At 23.2% G+C, this 15458-nt stretch overlaps 1 protein-coding gene across 1 annotated transcript in view; it reads right to left on the bottom strand.

The window, feature by feature from the left end:
- LOC129611482 (probable serine/threonine-protein kinase DDB_G0288147) overlaps positions 1 to 13120 on the bottom strand; it is a 63335-nt gene extending 50215 nt beyond the window's left edge. Inside the window, exon 1 of the mRNA XM_055524659.1 lies at positions 12714 to 13120. Within this exon, the coding sequence (XP_055380634.1) occupies positions 12714 to 13120 (407 nt within the window). The remainder of the gene's footprint in view (positions 1 to 12713) is intronic.
- Between the last annotated feature and the right edge of the window lie 2338 nt (positions 13121 to 15458).

Here is a 15458-nt window from a genome sequence, read left to right as displayed (position 1 = left end):
AATAAAAGATTGTATATAGCAATTTGATGTTAATAAATTCTTGATAATTATGTAAATTACTGTAAGGCAATGTGAAGAATAATTTGCCAGTAACTTATTCATACGTGTGTAGCTCAGTTGGTAGAACACCCGCCTAGAAAGCGGCAGATCACTGATTCGAGTTCAGTTCGATAAGAAAATTTTTTTAAATTTCCTTCCTTAACTCGTTCCTTTGATTACGTCGTCCATCTGTTTTTCAGTTGTATGAAGAAATTTTATTTAGTTTTGTTAAGAATTTTATTTTCATTTAGTTATTCTCAGAAAAACTAATAATAAAAATAAACAACTACACATTGTATTGGTAATACTAATTAATACTAAGATCTTTCCTAAAATATATACATAATTAGTTATAATTTTTTTTTGAATTTTCGATTTCAGATGATTCGGAATTTGGAAAAGAAAAATTCAAATTTAAAGTTTTCATTTTTATAAAAAAAAAAAATTGCATATTTCGAGTGACGTAACATCGAAACTTTCTGTAATTTAAGTGACGTAACATTGTAACAATTTTTAATTTTTCTAATTTTAGCATATCTGGCATCTCTCTAAAATAAGTTTAAATTAATGATAGCCAGTTTCTCTCTCTACCTGTTATGGGAAAGGCAGGAATTATACAATATAACAGAAAATATTTTTTTTTATAGGAATTAAACACTCTGTATACAAGCTAATACCAGCTAGTTATGCTAGATAATATATAGATTTTTATAAGGATATCAAATCATATTCTATTTTTTGTTTTCTTTTACTTTTTTCTGTTGCTTTTACTCATTTTTTTTTCTTTTGATTATTTTGATATTTAATAGCTAACAAAGCCATACTCTAAATATACGCACGTACATGTAAAAACTTTTATACAGATACATTAAAGTCAATATTCTATTATATAATAATATTGTTATATTATTGTTATTCATATATTAAAAAAAAAAAAGGAAAAAGGAGTATATGTACAGGAATGTATGACATACTTAGAAGTAGATATGCCTATTTTATTAGTAATGGATCCCACCTTATATGTAAACGTGAATAAGAAAAATTGCTTTTCCAAGAATTGTTGTTATTTTTCTTCTTCTTCTTCTTTTATTATTTAATTTATATATAAAGAAGGTCTTTTTAATCTTTGGACATGATACTATATGTATACATAAAATATTTTTATATATATAAATAATTTTATATAAAAAATTCGTATACATGTTTAATACATATATTATATTTTATCTATATAGGTTTATCAGAGAAGAAAAAAAATTTCAATTTCCTATAAACAGAATAAAAATGATGTTAAGAGAGTGTCTTTATTTTTTTTTTTCGTAATGTGGGAAAAATAACAAAATAGGACAGTGATTAAGTAACTAAACAGTTAAGATTAGTGTATACTGGTATTTTATATATGCGAGCTCAGTGTGTCATGATTATTTTATGATGATATAAATAAAATAATTGTCCAAGAGTATATGGTAAAGGTAAAATTCTGTGGTTATAAATAAAATTTTCCTAACTGAAATTTGATAATTTTTTTATTTTATAACAAATTCAGATTTATTAAATTTTATCAATGTGTTTTATTTAACTCTGGAGTTATATACACAAAGCTGGTATTTTCCTAAAAATAAAATTTGAATTTTCAATTTAAATGATTCGTTATGTAAAATTTATTGACTTACACAGTTTTAGTTCAAAATTACGAGAATTTCTCTATTATACATTCACATTTATAAAATGTATTATAGATATAATGATACTCCTACATCCTAACACAAAATTAAGATACCATTAATGAGATCATAACATGATGATTTAGTATGATCCGTACATCATTGTATATATTATATTGAAAATTTTCACAATACACAACCCTATAGAAGACATTATCTAAAATTTAATTACAAAAAGACTGTAATAAGAGGTAAGACGGTAATATATACAAAAATGATTCAAAATTTTCACAAAATATATAGCGGAATTAAGCAATAAATAATAAACTTACTAATTTACAAATCAAAATTTTTGTGCGACGCCTGAATATATGCAATTTTTTTGAAATTAATTCTTAAATTAAATTTTAAAAATTTTAAAAGAAAAATATAAATAAATTTAAAGCTTTTTTTTTCCAAAAATTTTTTTAACCTTTTAAATTTTTATATTTCAATTCGTAACTTTATAAAACACCGATTATTCTTTTTCAATATTATTATAGATCTGTTATATGGCATACTCGTACATTTCATTTTTAATAAAATAAAATATTATACCTGTATTCATTCCCATTTAATATTATTTCAAAAGATTCATATACACAACTAGATTAATATATATGTATATGCATATAATTTTATAAATCTACGTAATATGTATATATTTTGTTAACCTGGAAAAAGGATACAAGTATTTATCTTTTTCTTTTTATAGTTTAACACTTGAAGGCGTTAGTAGCACTTTATCTTTTTCGCTTTTATTTTACTATACATTCCTTTAAATATTTTATTTGTGTCAGAAATTTATATAGCTATAATATTATTATACCGGTATAATATATATTATATATAGTATTATATAAGTATTTATGTATGTTAATATTAAAAACAGAATAAAAAGAAAACAAATCAACAAGAAACATTTTTATAATCGTTTAACCAGTTGTAGTAAATTTTTTAAAAAATATTTATCAAAATTTTTTTTTTCAAAATTAAAGCAAAACGAAATTTTTATTTGTTATCAGTACAATTTTAATTGCAATTAACGTATAGAAAGAAAAAGTAACCTATAGGTTTTGTATTCATAAGAAAAGAAAATATGGTGGGTACTCAAGGGTTAAACACCGAAAATTATTCACGCAAAATACCTAAATTACGACAGTAATATTATAAGATGTAAAAGACTATCAGTATATTATCCTTATTTTGAATAGCATTTCTGCGTTGAGATTGTACTATCTCAAAAAAATTCGATTTCTCAGTATTTAAGGGCATTAAAAATTCACATACATGGATTTATCTATTAGGTGTTCGTATTTCAACACAATTTTAAAATTATTCTTCAAAGTAATTAATTTAATTGGAAACAACTTCACGTTATTTTCTCCGAACCGATTTGAAAAATTCTATAATCCAAGACTGAAAATAAACTAAAAATTAAGTAATTAAATTAAATAAATTTAACCCTCATATAAATTTTAAATATTTTTTTCAAAAAATGTGATAAAAACAAATGCTTTAAATTGTTCTATTCAAAACTATTCCGGTATATGTAATTGTTATACAATTTTTAGTTATATATTCTGTATACAGCCAAGACAAGGACAAAAATTACCTCATTTTATTCTAAAAACCTTGTCAAAATTCAAATTCTCTATAAATAGATAGGGTCAATGAATCTAATATAGAAAATATATCAAAATATTTTTAATATTTCTTCATAAAATACACACATATTCTATATAATATAAGAATTTTTATTATAAATATAAAAACAAAAAGATAATGAATTTGTTGACGAATAAATTAAAAAAACAAATATTTTTTTTTTAAACAACAGACGATTACATAATTGAAAATAAAGCATATAAATTTGTAATAGTTTTTTTTTTCAATTCTTTCATTAATAATAGAAAAAAGAAACAAAAAATATTACCTAATGTCTCTTTAAGATTTTTGTTATTTTTTTTACAAAAAACTTAAAAGCCATTTCTCTATGAATTTTCATTTAAAAAAGGATTACAAAAACAAATATAGCTATATAGGAATAAATACTGAATGTGCTCTTAAAAGTATGCCTTATATTATACAACTACCATACTACATACAACTACAATTTAAATAAAAATAATTCTTTGTTATTCTCTCTATATACATACACACATACATGAGTAGTTTTTTTTTAGTTTCCTAACACTAAGTTTTTTATTTGAATGACGAATTCAAATAGAATTTTTTAGGATGAAATTAAAATTTATACTTTTTAATCTTTAATAATACATAAAAAATTTATATGTAATATTTTTAATAGATAAAATGTCAATTTTTATTAAATTACTGTAAGTTTTACAGAAAAGCAAATACGAGAATATTAAAAAATTAAGGACGTAAATTATTTTTAAAATAATTTTATATTGCTAGAATATAATTAAAGTCGGGTCAAACCAATGATTTGTGCTTTAGCACTTTTCCCTTCTATAACTGAAAATACTGCTGCTAGAAGCAATTAGTTTCATTCATACACCAACATTTTTTAAAATTGCATACTTTTAGGATGAGGCAGAAAAAAAATTGAAAGAGATGTTAACATAATACTTAAATTATAGGGTTAATTGCGTGACTTAAGAGAAAAAATTATATTTTTTAATGACATGGCATTTCCCGTTACTTTTCTGCATTTATAAAAATTTGGTAAAGCTTGCTGTTTCGGAAATATAATGTGCCAAAAAATGAAATTTTACAAATTTCGAGAGACATTAATTTGAGAAGGGTCGCAAATGGAAAAAAAAGTTTCTTCTAATGAAATGAACTTAATAGTTTCAAATCTAAAGGTAAATTTTTGACGGCCATTTTGTTTTTTTAAAATTCAAATAAGGTAGAAGAAATTCGCCACTACTTTTCTGCGTTTTGCACAATTTAAAAAAATATTTGTAGTTTCGTTACAACATGTAGTCAAAAAACTGCGGACTGACGGACGGACAGAGTGAAACTAACAAGCAATTTATTCGAACTGTTTTTTTGATAAGTGCTAATGCTTTTTTCCAGAAAAAAATATAAAAATTTACATTGAAAATATTTTTAAATTGACAATATTAAAACTTTATTCTTTTAGATCTTTTATTATTTTTTTTTTTAGAATTATTCAGACAAATCAAATTGTGGATAATATCCGGAAATATGGAAACTAAATAAGGAAAATTACTGCATGTTAAAAGAGATCAATGGTTAGTTCGATTTACACGCTGATGAAGTCATTGGGTCCCCAAAGGGAGGTCGAAGCTTACATTCAATGAAATGTGGATTCAATGAAATGGCGAGGAGCTATTTATCTTATGGTCACATTAATTTATTAAAATAAAATTTTAATTGTTCATTAGCGGCACATATCGCTTTGAAAACAAACAACATTATTTGTGATATACGGACATAACCGATGAAAAAACGAACTAAAATTGAACATCGGAAATTATGCATTTCTTCTAGAACCCTAAATACGACAGCTAAACTATTCGGAATCTAAGAAAAATTTAAAAAAAAATTTATTTAAAAAATATTTATTTAACATCGTAATAGTTATGACTTTTCCAAAATGAATTCAAAACCTATACCTCATCCTTTATAAATTTTCTTGACATTATATTCGAGGACAAACGAGGCAAAGAGCAAAAATATAAATAATGGTCGATTTTTACTTTTTCATTTTTCATTTTTTTTTTTGCGATAAGAACAAAAAAATAAAATTTTCTATTGAAACAAAAGAAATATGTAGGCTAAGAAAGCTTACCTTTATTAATATTTTTTTATATGAGTATTTTTGTGTGTGTTAGCTCTATGTATATGTGCCTATATGAAGAACAGATACATTTCATATTTATTTTTATATGAACACACAAGAAATCTGAGAATATTTTGTGACGTGATATAACAAAAGAGTGATACAAAAGTTTACAAAAGAAAAAATAAAAATATGAAAAAGAGCAAAAATTTATATAAAGAAGAAGAAAGCTGATTATGTAAGAAGACGAATTAAAAGTGCCAAAGGGGGTTATTGTCTCTAGAAACTCATAAAAAAAAAAAAAAAACATTTTTTTTGCGGTTGTGATTCAAAATTACAAACATATATGAATATCTGTAAATAAGTCTATATCTCTTGAATTTATTTATAACTTTTGCAAATATTTTTGTTTTATGCATACTTTTATATTGTATTTACACCTTTTGTACATTGTTGTGACTAACTATATTTACAAACATATACCAATTTTCACTAACAAATGAACATTATTTTAAAAAATATAAGAAAAGTTGAAATTATGACAAAAACAATTGTGGTTTTAATGGCATTAAGTATTTATTTAATACGTTTAAATTTTTAAAAACAAAAATAACACAAAAAAATATTTATTCTTTGTACATTAGTTTAATAATCTTAAATTTTTAATTTAATCAACATTAAAAAATAAAAAAGATTCAGTGTCACCAGATGTCCTAAAATTTATAACAAAAAAAAATTATTTTTAATAGGATCATCATTTAATTTAGAGAAGATAGAGTTGACTGTTAGATATGCAACATTTGTAGGTATGCAAATATTTTCCAAATTATAATTATGCAAAGGCGGAACTTGTACCCATCGCAGATTTGTTACATAACTTGTTTGTATGAAATTTGATTAAATTTTTCAATGCAAAATAGCAAATTAGCCTTTGCATAATTTATAATTTTCGAATTCTAAGTAAATTACTTTTGAAATTGTGTGAAAATTATTAGATATTTTGCCTCATCCAAATCCAAATTAATTGCTGTACTGAGCAAAATGCTCTAAAAAAATTTAAAATAAGGTTTTAATTGAGGAATTTAATGTTATAAAATATTATTTAAAATTTTAGTGAAAATCACATTTGTTCGTTGTTACTGAAAATTTGTTTAACTTACTGATGGATGAATGGCAAACTATTTATACATTTATAACTCCTTCGAACACATTCGTTCAAAAAGTGTTTACAAGTAGTTTTCAATGTTACACGTAAAGGCGGGATTTGTACCAATCGCAGACTTGTTACATAACTTGTTTGTATGAAATTTGATTAAATTTTTAATGCAAAATAGCAAATTAGCCTTTGTAATTTATTTATAGTTACCGTAATGTAAGTATATTATTCGAATCCAAATTAAGTATTGCACTAAACTATTAAAATTAAATTGTATTTAAAAATTTACTGTGTCCAAATGCATTTGCAAGTTATCCTAGCAAAATTTCTAATTTGCATATATGAATAAATGCACAACTACTTGTAACCACTTTGAATGTTGGTTCTTAAATTTATTTACAAATAGCTTTCCAACTCTTCTTTTGATTTGTTACTGTTAATTCCTGTATTGTACTTTAAGTCTACATTTATTTAATTTTTAATTTTTTAAATTGTTCAATAAATGAAAAAAAACTGAATAAGCCTCATAAATTAGATCAAAATGCAATTAAATTCAAAAAAATTCAAAACTGTTATACACAAAAAAATTTAATTGAAATTATTTTAAAAAAAAAGTATATATTAGAAATTTTAATGTTATTAACCTTTGAGAATTATAAGTACATTTATTCTAATTATATAAAATAGATTTTTGATATTATTTATTACCATTGCTGACATTTTTATAATAAAATATAAAATATCGACCTGAATTCATTTTTTTTTTTATTTAAACAAAATTTAAATATACTATTCTATATACATACGTCATACATGAATTAATTTCATGATTTCACTGCATATATGTACATATTATAAAAATAATTTTTATGTACATTATATTTAAAATTAATTAAAAAACATTCTTTTGGTTAACCTAGATTTTAATTCAAAAGTTTTAATGTCGCGATATTTTATAAACAGAATATTGTATTTTATTTTAAAGTGGAACAGCATATCGATTTGCTCGTTCAGTGATAATCAATTCAAGTTCTCATATAAAAATTCAATTTTACAGAGCTATAAGTACATAAAATATTTTTTGAATTATTTTTTAACCTCATTATTAAACTAGAATCAAAATTCACACGTCTACTTTATACTATAAATTCACGGGTCTAGTGTTAAATTGAAATTAATTATCTTAAGGTTAAATCTATTCAGCAATATTAAAATGTTTCCAACTGTATATAGTCTTCAACGTAGGTACTGCCACTGAATTACGAGTAACAGTGTTACGTCAGTTTCTCTCATTATTTTTCAATTTTGTAAAGCAATTAAAAGATTAGTTTTTCAAAATCGACTTATCGTCTAATTTAAATTCAGTAAATAAACAGTTTATTCCATGTATTACCATACTATTGAAATCACATTTCTTACAGATCAATGCTATCCATATTTTAAAAAAAATTATTAATAATGGTATGTTAACGATGTTCATCAAATTAATTTCAAATTTGATGCGGTGATTGTTGCAATAGTCAAAGAATGAGCATGAACATCATAAATAGTAAATCATTTTTAGGAGTTCTCATATTCTCATATGCTCATAAACTTATAAAGCCATAGAATTGGACGGCCAACAAGTAATTAAGCAAGATTTATAGTGAATATGTTGTATAGTAAATTTAATAAATTGTTGCACAAAATTATGCTTTCTACTTTTTATATAATTTGGTAACCCTAAAATAATTGAATAACAAACAAAATTTAAATTCAACTAAAATTTATGAGTTTGTTTTCATCAATTTTATTTGTTATTTTGTTTCTTTCAAGTTGTCTTTTGGCAGACATAAATGAGAAAAATTTCAGATTAAAAATCTTCTTATACCGATATAGAAGATACATACACGTACATATATAATTATATCATTGATTATGTCTACATATACAATGTGTATACAATGTATTTAATACTTCTGAGAATAACTACTTATATATTATGTAAGTAAGTAAATAACAAGTATATAAAGTTAAAATGAAATACGTTTTTGTAGTTTTTCTTGTTCTCTGTAATTTTTTATACGATTTTATTATGAATTTTGGTACCTAGACCTAGTATGTTTTCCTTTTAATATTCAAAATTATCTTACATCTCTTGTGCTATTTTATAATTTCTTTACTAATATATATGTAGATATATAAGGTAAAAGCATGAAGTTATTTCCAATATAAATGGAAATATATGAAAAAATTTCAATTCTCATGAAATTTCTAATTTATTCTCGAATTTTCAACAAAAACATTTTTATTTCAACTAGAAATTATTTTAATAGGAAAATTATTTTGTGAAAATATTTGGTACAATTTTTTACCATAGTTTATTAAGTTATTCAAATGTTCTGTAAATATTTTTTTTTATTTTTAGAAAGGTATGTACAAACCAAAGCTGGGACACCGAGTCTGTACCGCAAAAATTTTTTAAAATATTATTGGATCTGTTCCGTTGCTAGGTTTTAGTTAATTTCCAGAAAAAATAATTTTGGAAGGTGAAAGGCACTCAATTGAATTAGAAATTAATTTTGTGATTTGCTCACAATCATTCAGAAAATAATTGGAGAACTACAAGTGAAAGTTCCCAAAAAACCTTCTATATTCTATTCACATTTCCAAAACATTTTCTAATTTTCTTAAACAATCCTACATTGTTTCGGAATTAATGCTCTAATAGTGAGGTATAATCAGCGTATAAGTACACTGATCTGCCTTTTAAAATTTTCCCAGCAAATACGTAACCTATACGTGCACCCTGAAACACTCTGACCCATCTTTACAATTTTTAATCTGGCGTATAGTTATGTAAAAGTTGAACATGCCTTTTCTATTTAATATATTGCATACACTTCAAATCCGACAAAGTTATATTTTGATAAAATATTCTTCCATATTATACAATTGTAGTCATACAATTAAGGAGACAAATTTATTAATTCCAAAGTCAAATATAACAAATATGCCGCTGAAATGAATTAAAGGAATTTTCTAATTATATAGGCACATGTCTTCGATATACATATATATAGGTACTCGTATACATATATTTACAAAAATACTGAGATCTTTATATAAATTTAGTGACTATGTAGGTGTTACAAAAATATTTTATTTAATAAAATACCATTTCGTATCATATATTTAAGGATTCTATCACGTACACATAAGTTACTTTATTATAAAATGAATCCATTATACTGTTATACTCGTATGTATAAATTAAAATATAAATTTTCAATATCAAATCACTAATTTTTATCATTAGCATCTAAACACATATATGTATACATAAAGATATTTTTAGGCACATAATATATCTAAGAAACTTTAATAAATTCCCAAAGCATATTATTAATAGTTTTAATATAATAATGACAAGATATTTTAGGTATATTCCAATAATAGTAATTATCTATAAAATGTAGAGATTCTAAATATAAAATCAATATTTCTAATCAATATACAAATTTATAATAAGATACTATAAATGAAGGGTTTGATTTTAAATCATTTTTATAAGTATTATCTGAATAAATCCTTTACAAATTACGTTTGAATTTAGAAATTTTGCCATAGGAACCGAATATCTTCAAAATTACAATGTTAAAATTAATTACCAATGCGAAAATATGATTTAAATTTACTTTGAGATGGAGTTTTGAGAACACTTATAGCTATACAATCTAATCGGATTCTTACACAATAAACATAAAAAACACTTACTCTTCATATTGTTAAATTAAGTTGGCAAAAGCAGTATAATCAAGTTTTGAAAATTTGTACAGGTTTATACTTAAAGGTATTAGTACAGCTGTGTAAAATTTTCAGCATCACATGCTGTTGCTATTTTTCATAGCAAAGCTTAGGCCTAATTGTGTTTGCATATTCTGTACACTATACAAAGTATTTTTGAAAATTACTAAAGTATAGATTAACTCTTACGACAATTATTGCAGTAAATATATTTGCTTGGATAAGTAAATATTATTGGAGTCCCTGTTTGTGATTGTCCTAAAAGCTAAATTTTTTCACAAAATTTAATAAAACAAATTTTACTGTTATTTGCAAAATTTTGTATAGCGGAGCATGTTTTTCTCAAATTTTTTTTTTTTTGTACCTTAAAATATTTCTTAAAATTAAACAAAAAAAAAAAAAGGTATTCATGTAAAAAAATTACAAAAGCCAAAGAAATGAAAAAACAAAAAATTCCATTTTCACTCACGTCTTACTTACCTTAAAAGTACGCTCTTATTATTTTTATATTTTTTTTTTTCTTTAATTATGTGGTGGTACAAAAATCGAGCATTACGACTACGAGTAATAATGCAAAAGAAAAAACTGAAAATTAAGAGAAAAAGAAATTTGTCCTCTTCTCCTCGTCCTCTTCTAGTCCTTCCTAAGAAAATTTTGTTGTTTGTTAATTTTAGACTTTTTTCTTATATTTAATTTTTTTTTTGTGTTTTTTTGGTAAACAAGTAAAGAGTGTTACGTTTATCTAACATGTAATTTAAAAATGAAATTTAATTAAAAACAAAAAAGGATAAGGGAAAAACAACAAAATTTTAATTTTAGAATTTTTCTTTTTTTGTTCTTATTGCTTGGTTTAACAACTTTGCATATAAACATTTTATAATTTTAAAAATTGATTTTTTTTAATTTGTTTTAAACATGCTCACCTGCTTACTACAATACATACTGTAAAAAATTGTTTCAAAACTTTTTTGATCTACTTTATGATTGAAAAGTTTAAAACAATTGAAGAGCAAGTAATTAAATGATTTTATAAAACTTTGCCCGAATATAATTCAAAATATGAGGAGTGTATGAAATATTAAAAAAAAAAAAAATTTGAAAGAATAACAGTTTAACAGCACAATTTAGTTGTTCAAATGATTAAGGCAATTAATTTAATAAATTCTCAATTAAACAGAAGAGAGGCATATAATAGAGAAAATTAACAGAGAAAATTATTTAAGCGTGAGATTTCAAAACAATTGACTCCGTATTGTCAACAATTGACAACGTATTAAGAGTAATTACGGCCAAGGGGGGGGGGGGGGGGTTCAGATTAACATCTGAAAATGCAGGGTAAAAGAATTATTTTAGTATTTTAGCACTTTTTTCTTAGATTAATTATGTTTACATTAAACTATACAAAAATAGGACAATTATTTTCAGTACATTTGCCATGTAAGCATGTAAATGTAAACATTACATTTTATTGGTGTATGAATGTATATAGTGCTATTAATAAATTTCTAAATTTATTTCACTTCAAATCTATATCAAAAAATCTAATTTATATTTAAAATTTCTAATCATTTACGATTCATTTAAATTTATCATTGCTATTTTTTCAATACAAGCGACTCGTAATCTTAATGCATTAGAAAAGAGCTTATCGAGATCATTGTATTCCTTCTAAATTTAAAATATTAGCAAAATATATAGGTATAGACTTACCTATCTATATACATACGCATTGTATCATATCCCTTATACCGTTTACATAGAATATAAGTCGTTTATATCTCATAAAATAATTTTATATTTACTTTCTTTTTTTTTAATGTTCCCTCTTTTTATGATCATCGACAGTAAAAAGGCATAAATTCCATTAGAAAAGGTAGTAAACATATACACACACAAATACGTATGAATAAATAAAGGAACAATAGGCAACCTAAGAAAACGTACAATTATAATTACAATAATTTTTTTTTATAACGTTTAAATTAAAATACGTGTTAGAAAGAATAAGAGTCCTTTTTTTTTTTGTGTTTATTAATATGCTTTGTTGTTTTCATGCAATAATTTTTCTTTATAAAATTTTTTGCAATTAAATTATTTAATTTCTTTTTTGGAATTATTTTGAAGCACAAAATATTGGTATATATATAGGATACGTACATATTTAAATATCATCTTCAGAGAACATACCGAAGGGGGGGGGGGGGCAATGGAGGGGGAGAACAACAAAGTACCAATACAATAATAATCAATTTACCTTTCTCTATTTGATGTCCTTTGACGACTTTTTCTTCTACGACGTCTTCGACGTTCTGATGATGCTGTACTTTGATGTAAAACATGTTGACTAAAGGAACTTGATATACCACCACCACCACCACCATCAACACCATTATTATCAATTGGTATTTGTTGATCACCGCTAGCAGCTAAACGGCGACCAGTTACTGCTAAATTATTTGTATTATTTGTATTATTACTTGAACTAGGGACTGCATTTGCTGTTCCAGTTACTAAATTATTACCAGTACCAGAAACAGCAACAACTTGAATTTGATTATCACCACCAAATCCAGCTGAACTAGCTGTATCTGATTGTATTGTTGTTGATGATTTTGATGTACGACCAGTAAAACCACCAACTTTTCTCCACATTCGTTCCATTTTTGAAAATCAATTTATTTTTTATATATATAGCTAGTATGTGTTAATTTTTTTTATAATTTAATTATATTTGAATGGTTATGTATATGTGTTAATTATTTTTAAAAGGAATTTTAAAAGGAATTTATAGATTTTTTAAATTTTTTTTTACTTTGGCACAATTACTTAAATTTTGAATTAATTCATATTTTACATAAAAGAAAACAATTTTCTTATTTCAATATTATTTAATTTTAAATTACGTTTTCTTCAATATTTATTTTTAGAATTTTCATCATTATATTGAATATTGTATTAATTTAAAATTATTAGTATACACTCACAATAAATATAAGTACCGAATATATTTTTGCTTTATGCTCATTATATTATATAAATTTATTCTATATAATTTTATAATAATAATTAATAATAACTTTTATATTAAACGCACAATTATTTTCTAATATTTATTTCATTTATATAATATAAAAGATTTCTGATTTTCTATATTCTTATTTAAAAAAAAAAAAAAAACTTGTTGTTCAGTCTATTTTCAATTTTTATAATTTTTTATATACCTAGATATTCGCACATTTATTATGTAAATTAATTATATAATTATTGTTATTCATTTATTAATTATTGTGAAAACATTTAACTGAAATCAAAGCAATATATTTATTAAATATTAAAAGAGAACATTAATTATGCAATAAAAAATTTAATATTTTATTAAATGAATTTTAAATCAAAGTAATTATTACTTTGAAATCTTTTTAATTTATATATTGTGATATTAATTTGTTTATGAATTTTTTATTCGAATTGAAAACCTATTTTATATACATATATATATATACAAACGTACATACCTACATCTTGTTAATTAAATATTTCTATATATGGAATATATACAAATACGTATACATATTTATATATTTGCATGGTATACGCGATATTAAAAAATATTATGTTTTGTTATAATAACTATCCCAACAAACAAATAACAACATTTTGTATGTACATAAATCCCCTGTCATTAGTCGGACAAGGTCTATATTAAAATATGTACGAAGTGAAACGATGTACAACAAAATTAAAAAAACCGGAAAATATGATGACGTACCGAAATATACCTTAATTAAACATATAAGCAGAACTAACAGTCTCCGCTTATTAATTAGTTAAAAGAGACATCGCTGGGTTACCACATTTGTGATAAGCCATTATTTTCCCAATATATACATATATGCTTCTTCGAATCTCTCTCAAAGTTAAGGTATCCTATATGGTTAATAAATTGCGTTCGAGTATCGCTCCTGTGTTCGATTCTCGAACGTAATCTAAATTTTTTCCCCCTACAAAAGTTAAAAATTGTTTGTCGGGTAAATATAGGTTTACAATAATCAAATGAAATTAATATTATTATATAATTATGTTTATTTTAATTACCATATTAAAACAATTTAATTAATACTTGAAATTGTATGTATATATTACATATAGAGCCAAATAATATTTACAAAATATTTATTAATACTAAAAATTATCTAAAATGTAATCATAAAATTTCACTTATTTTTGTTTGTGATTTGAATCGAGAATAAATCCGTAATTTAAAGAATTACATTAATTTTGAAATATCAAAATGAAATTTCCTATATATAATCACATATACAACTAAAATATACATACACATACATATACATAAAATTGATTTTACAATAAGATCAAAAATAATCGAAAAAATATAAAAATTAACCTTGGAAAATATTTTATTACATTGTTTTCTACATATTTATATCATTTTAATTGAATCAAAAAGTAATGAATTACAAATACATATACATATAAAAAATGTCTAGCCCACTAGGTTCCGTATTTATAATCAAAAAAGAAAAAAATATTTTTGTAGATGTTTTTATTACTTTTCAAATAGCTTTTTGACACGCAATTTTTAAAAGAAAATATGAGGAAAAAAAAATGAAGCCTGTTGCATTTTTGCTTTTTTAGAAATCAAAAGGATTGAATAAAATTCATTGATGGTTTTCGTAATATATAATATAAACTAAAAAAATAATATACTAAAAAATAAGTAGTAAAAGTAATTAAGGAAGTGTTTAGAGTACTCTTTTCCTATATTTTATTTTCAACAATATAGTTAGACCCCGTGTACGATTAATTAGAATATAATAAGGAAAACTTGTGTAGAACACAATAAAACTGATAGACGTGCAAAACTGTAGAGAAATTTTCGATTAACATTTTCGTGGTTTCAAAGCTGACCCAATTCAAAATAACAATTAAATTTTTATTTTCATAGCACATTTTATTAAATTTGACAATAATAAACTGA

The sequence above is a fragment of the Condylostylus longicornis genome, unplaced genomic scaffold, assembly GCF_029603195.1.
Source record: "Condylostylus longicornis isolate FDR11 unplaced genomic scaffold, ASM2960319v2 ptg000049l, whole genome shotgun sequence".
NCBI lineage: Eukaryota > Metazoa > Arthropoda > Insecta > Diptera > Dolichopodidae > Condylostylus > Condylostylus longicornis.
The sequence above is the reverse complement of the archived record's forward strand: the minus strand, read 5'-3'. Positions and strand labels throughout refer to the sequence as shown.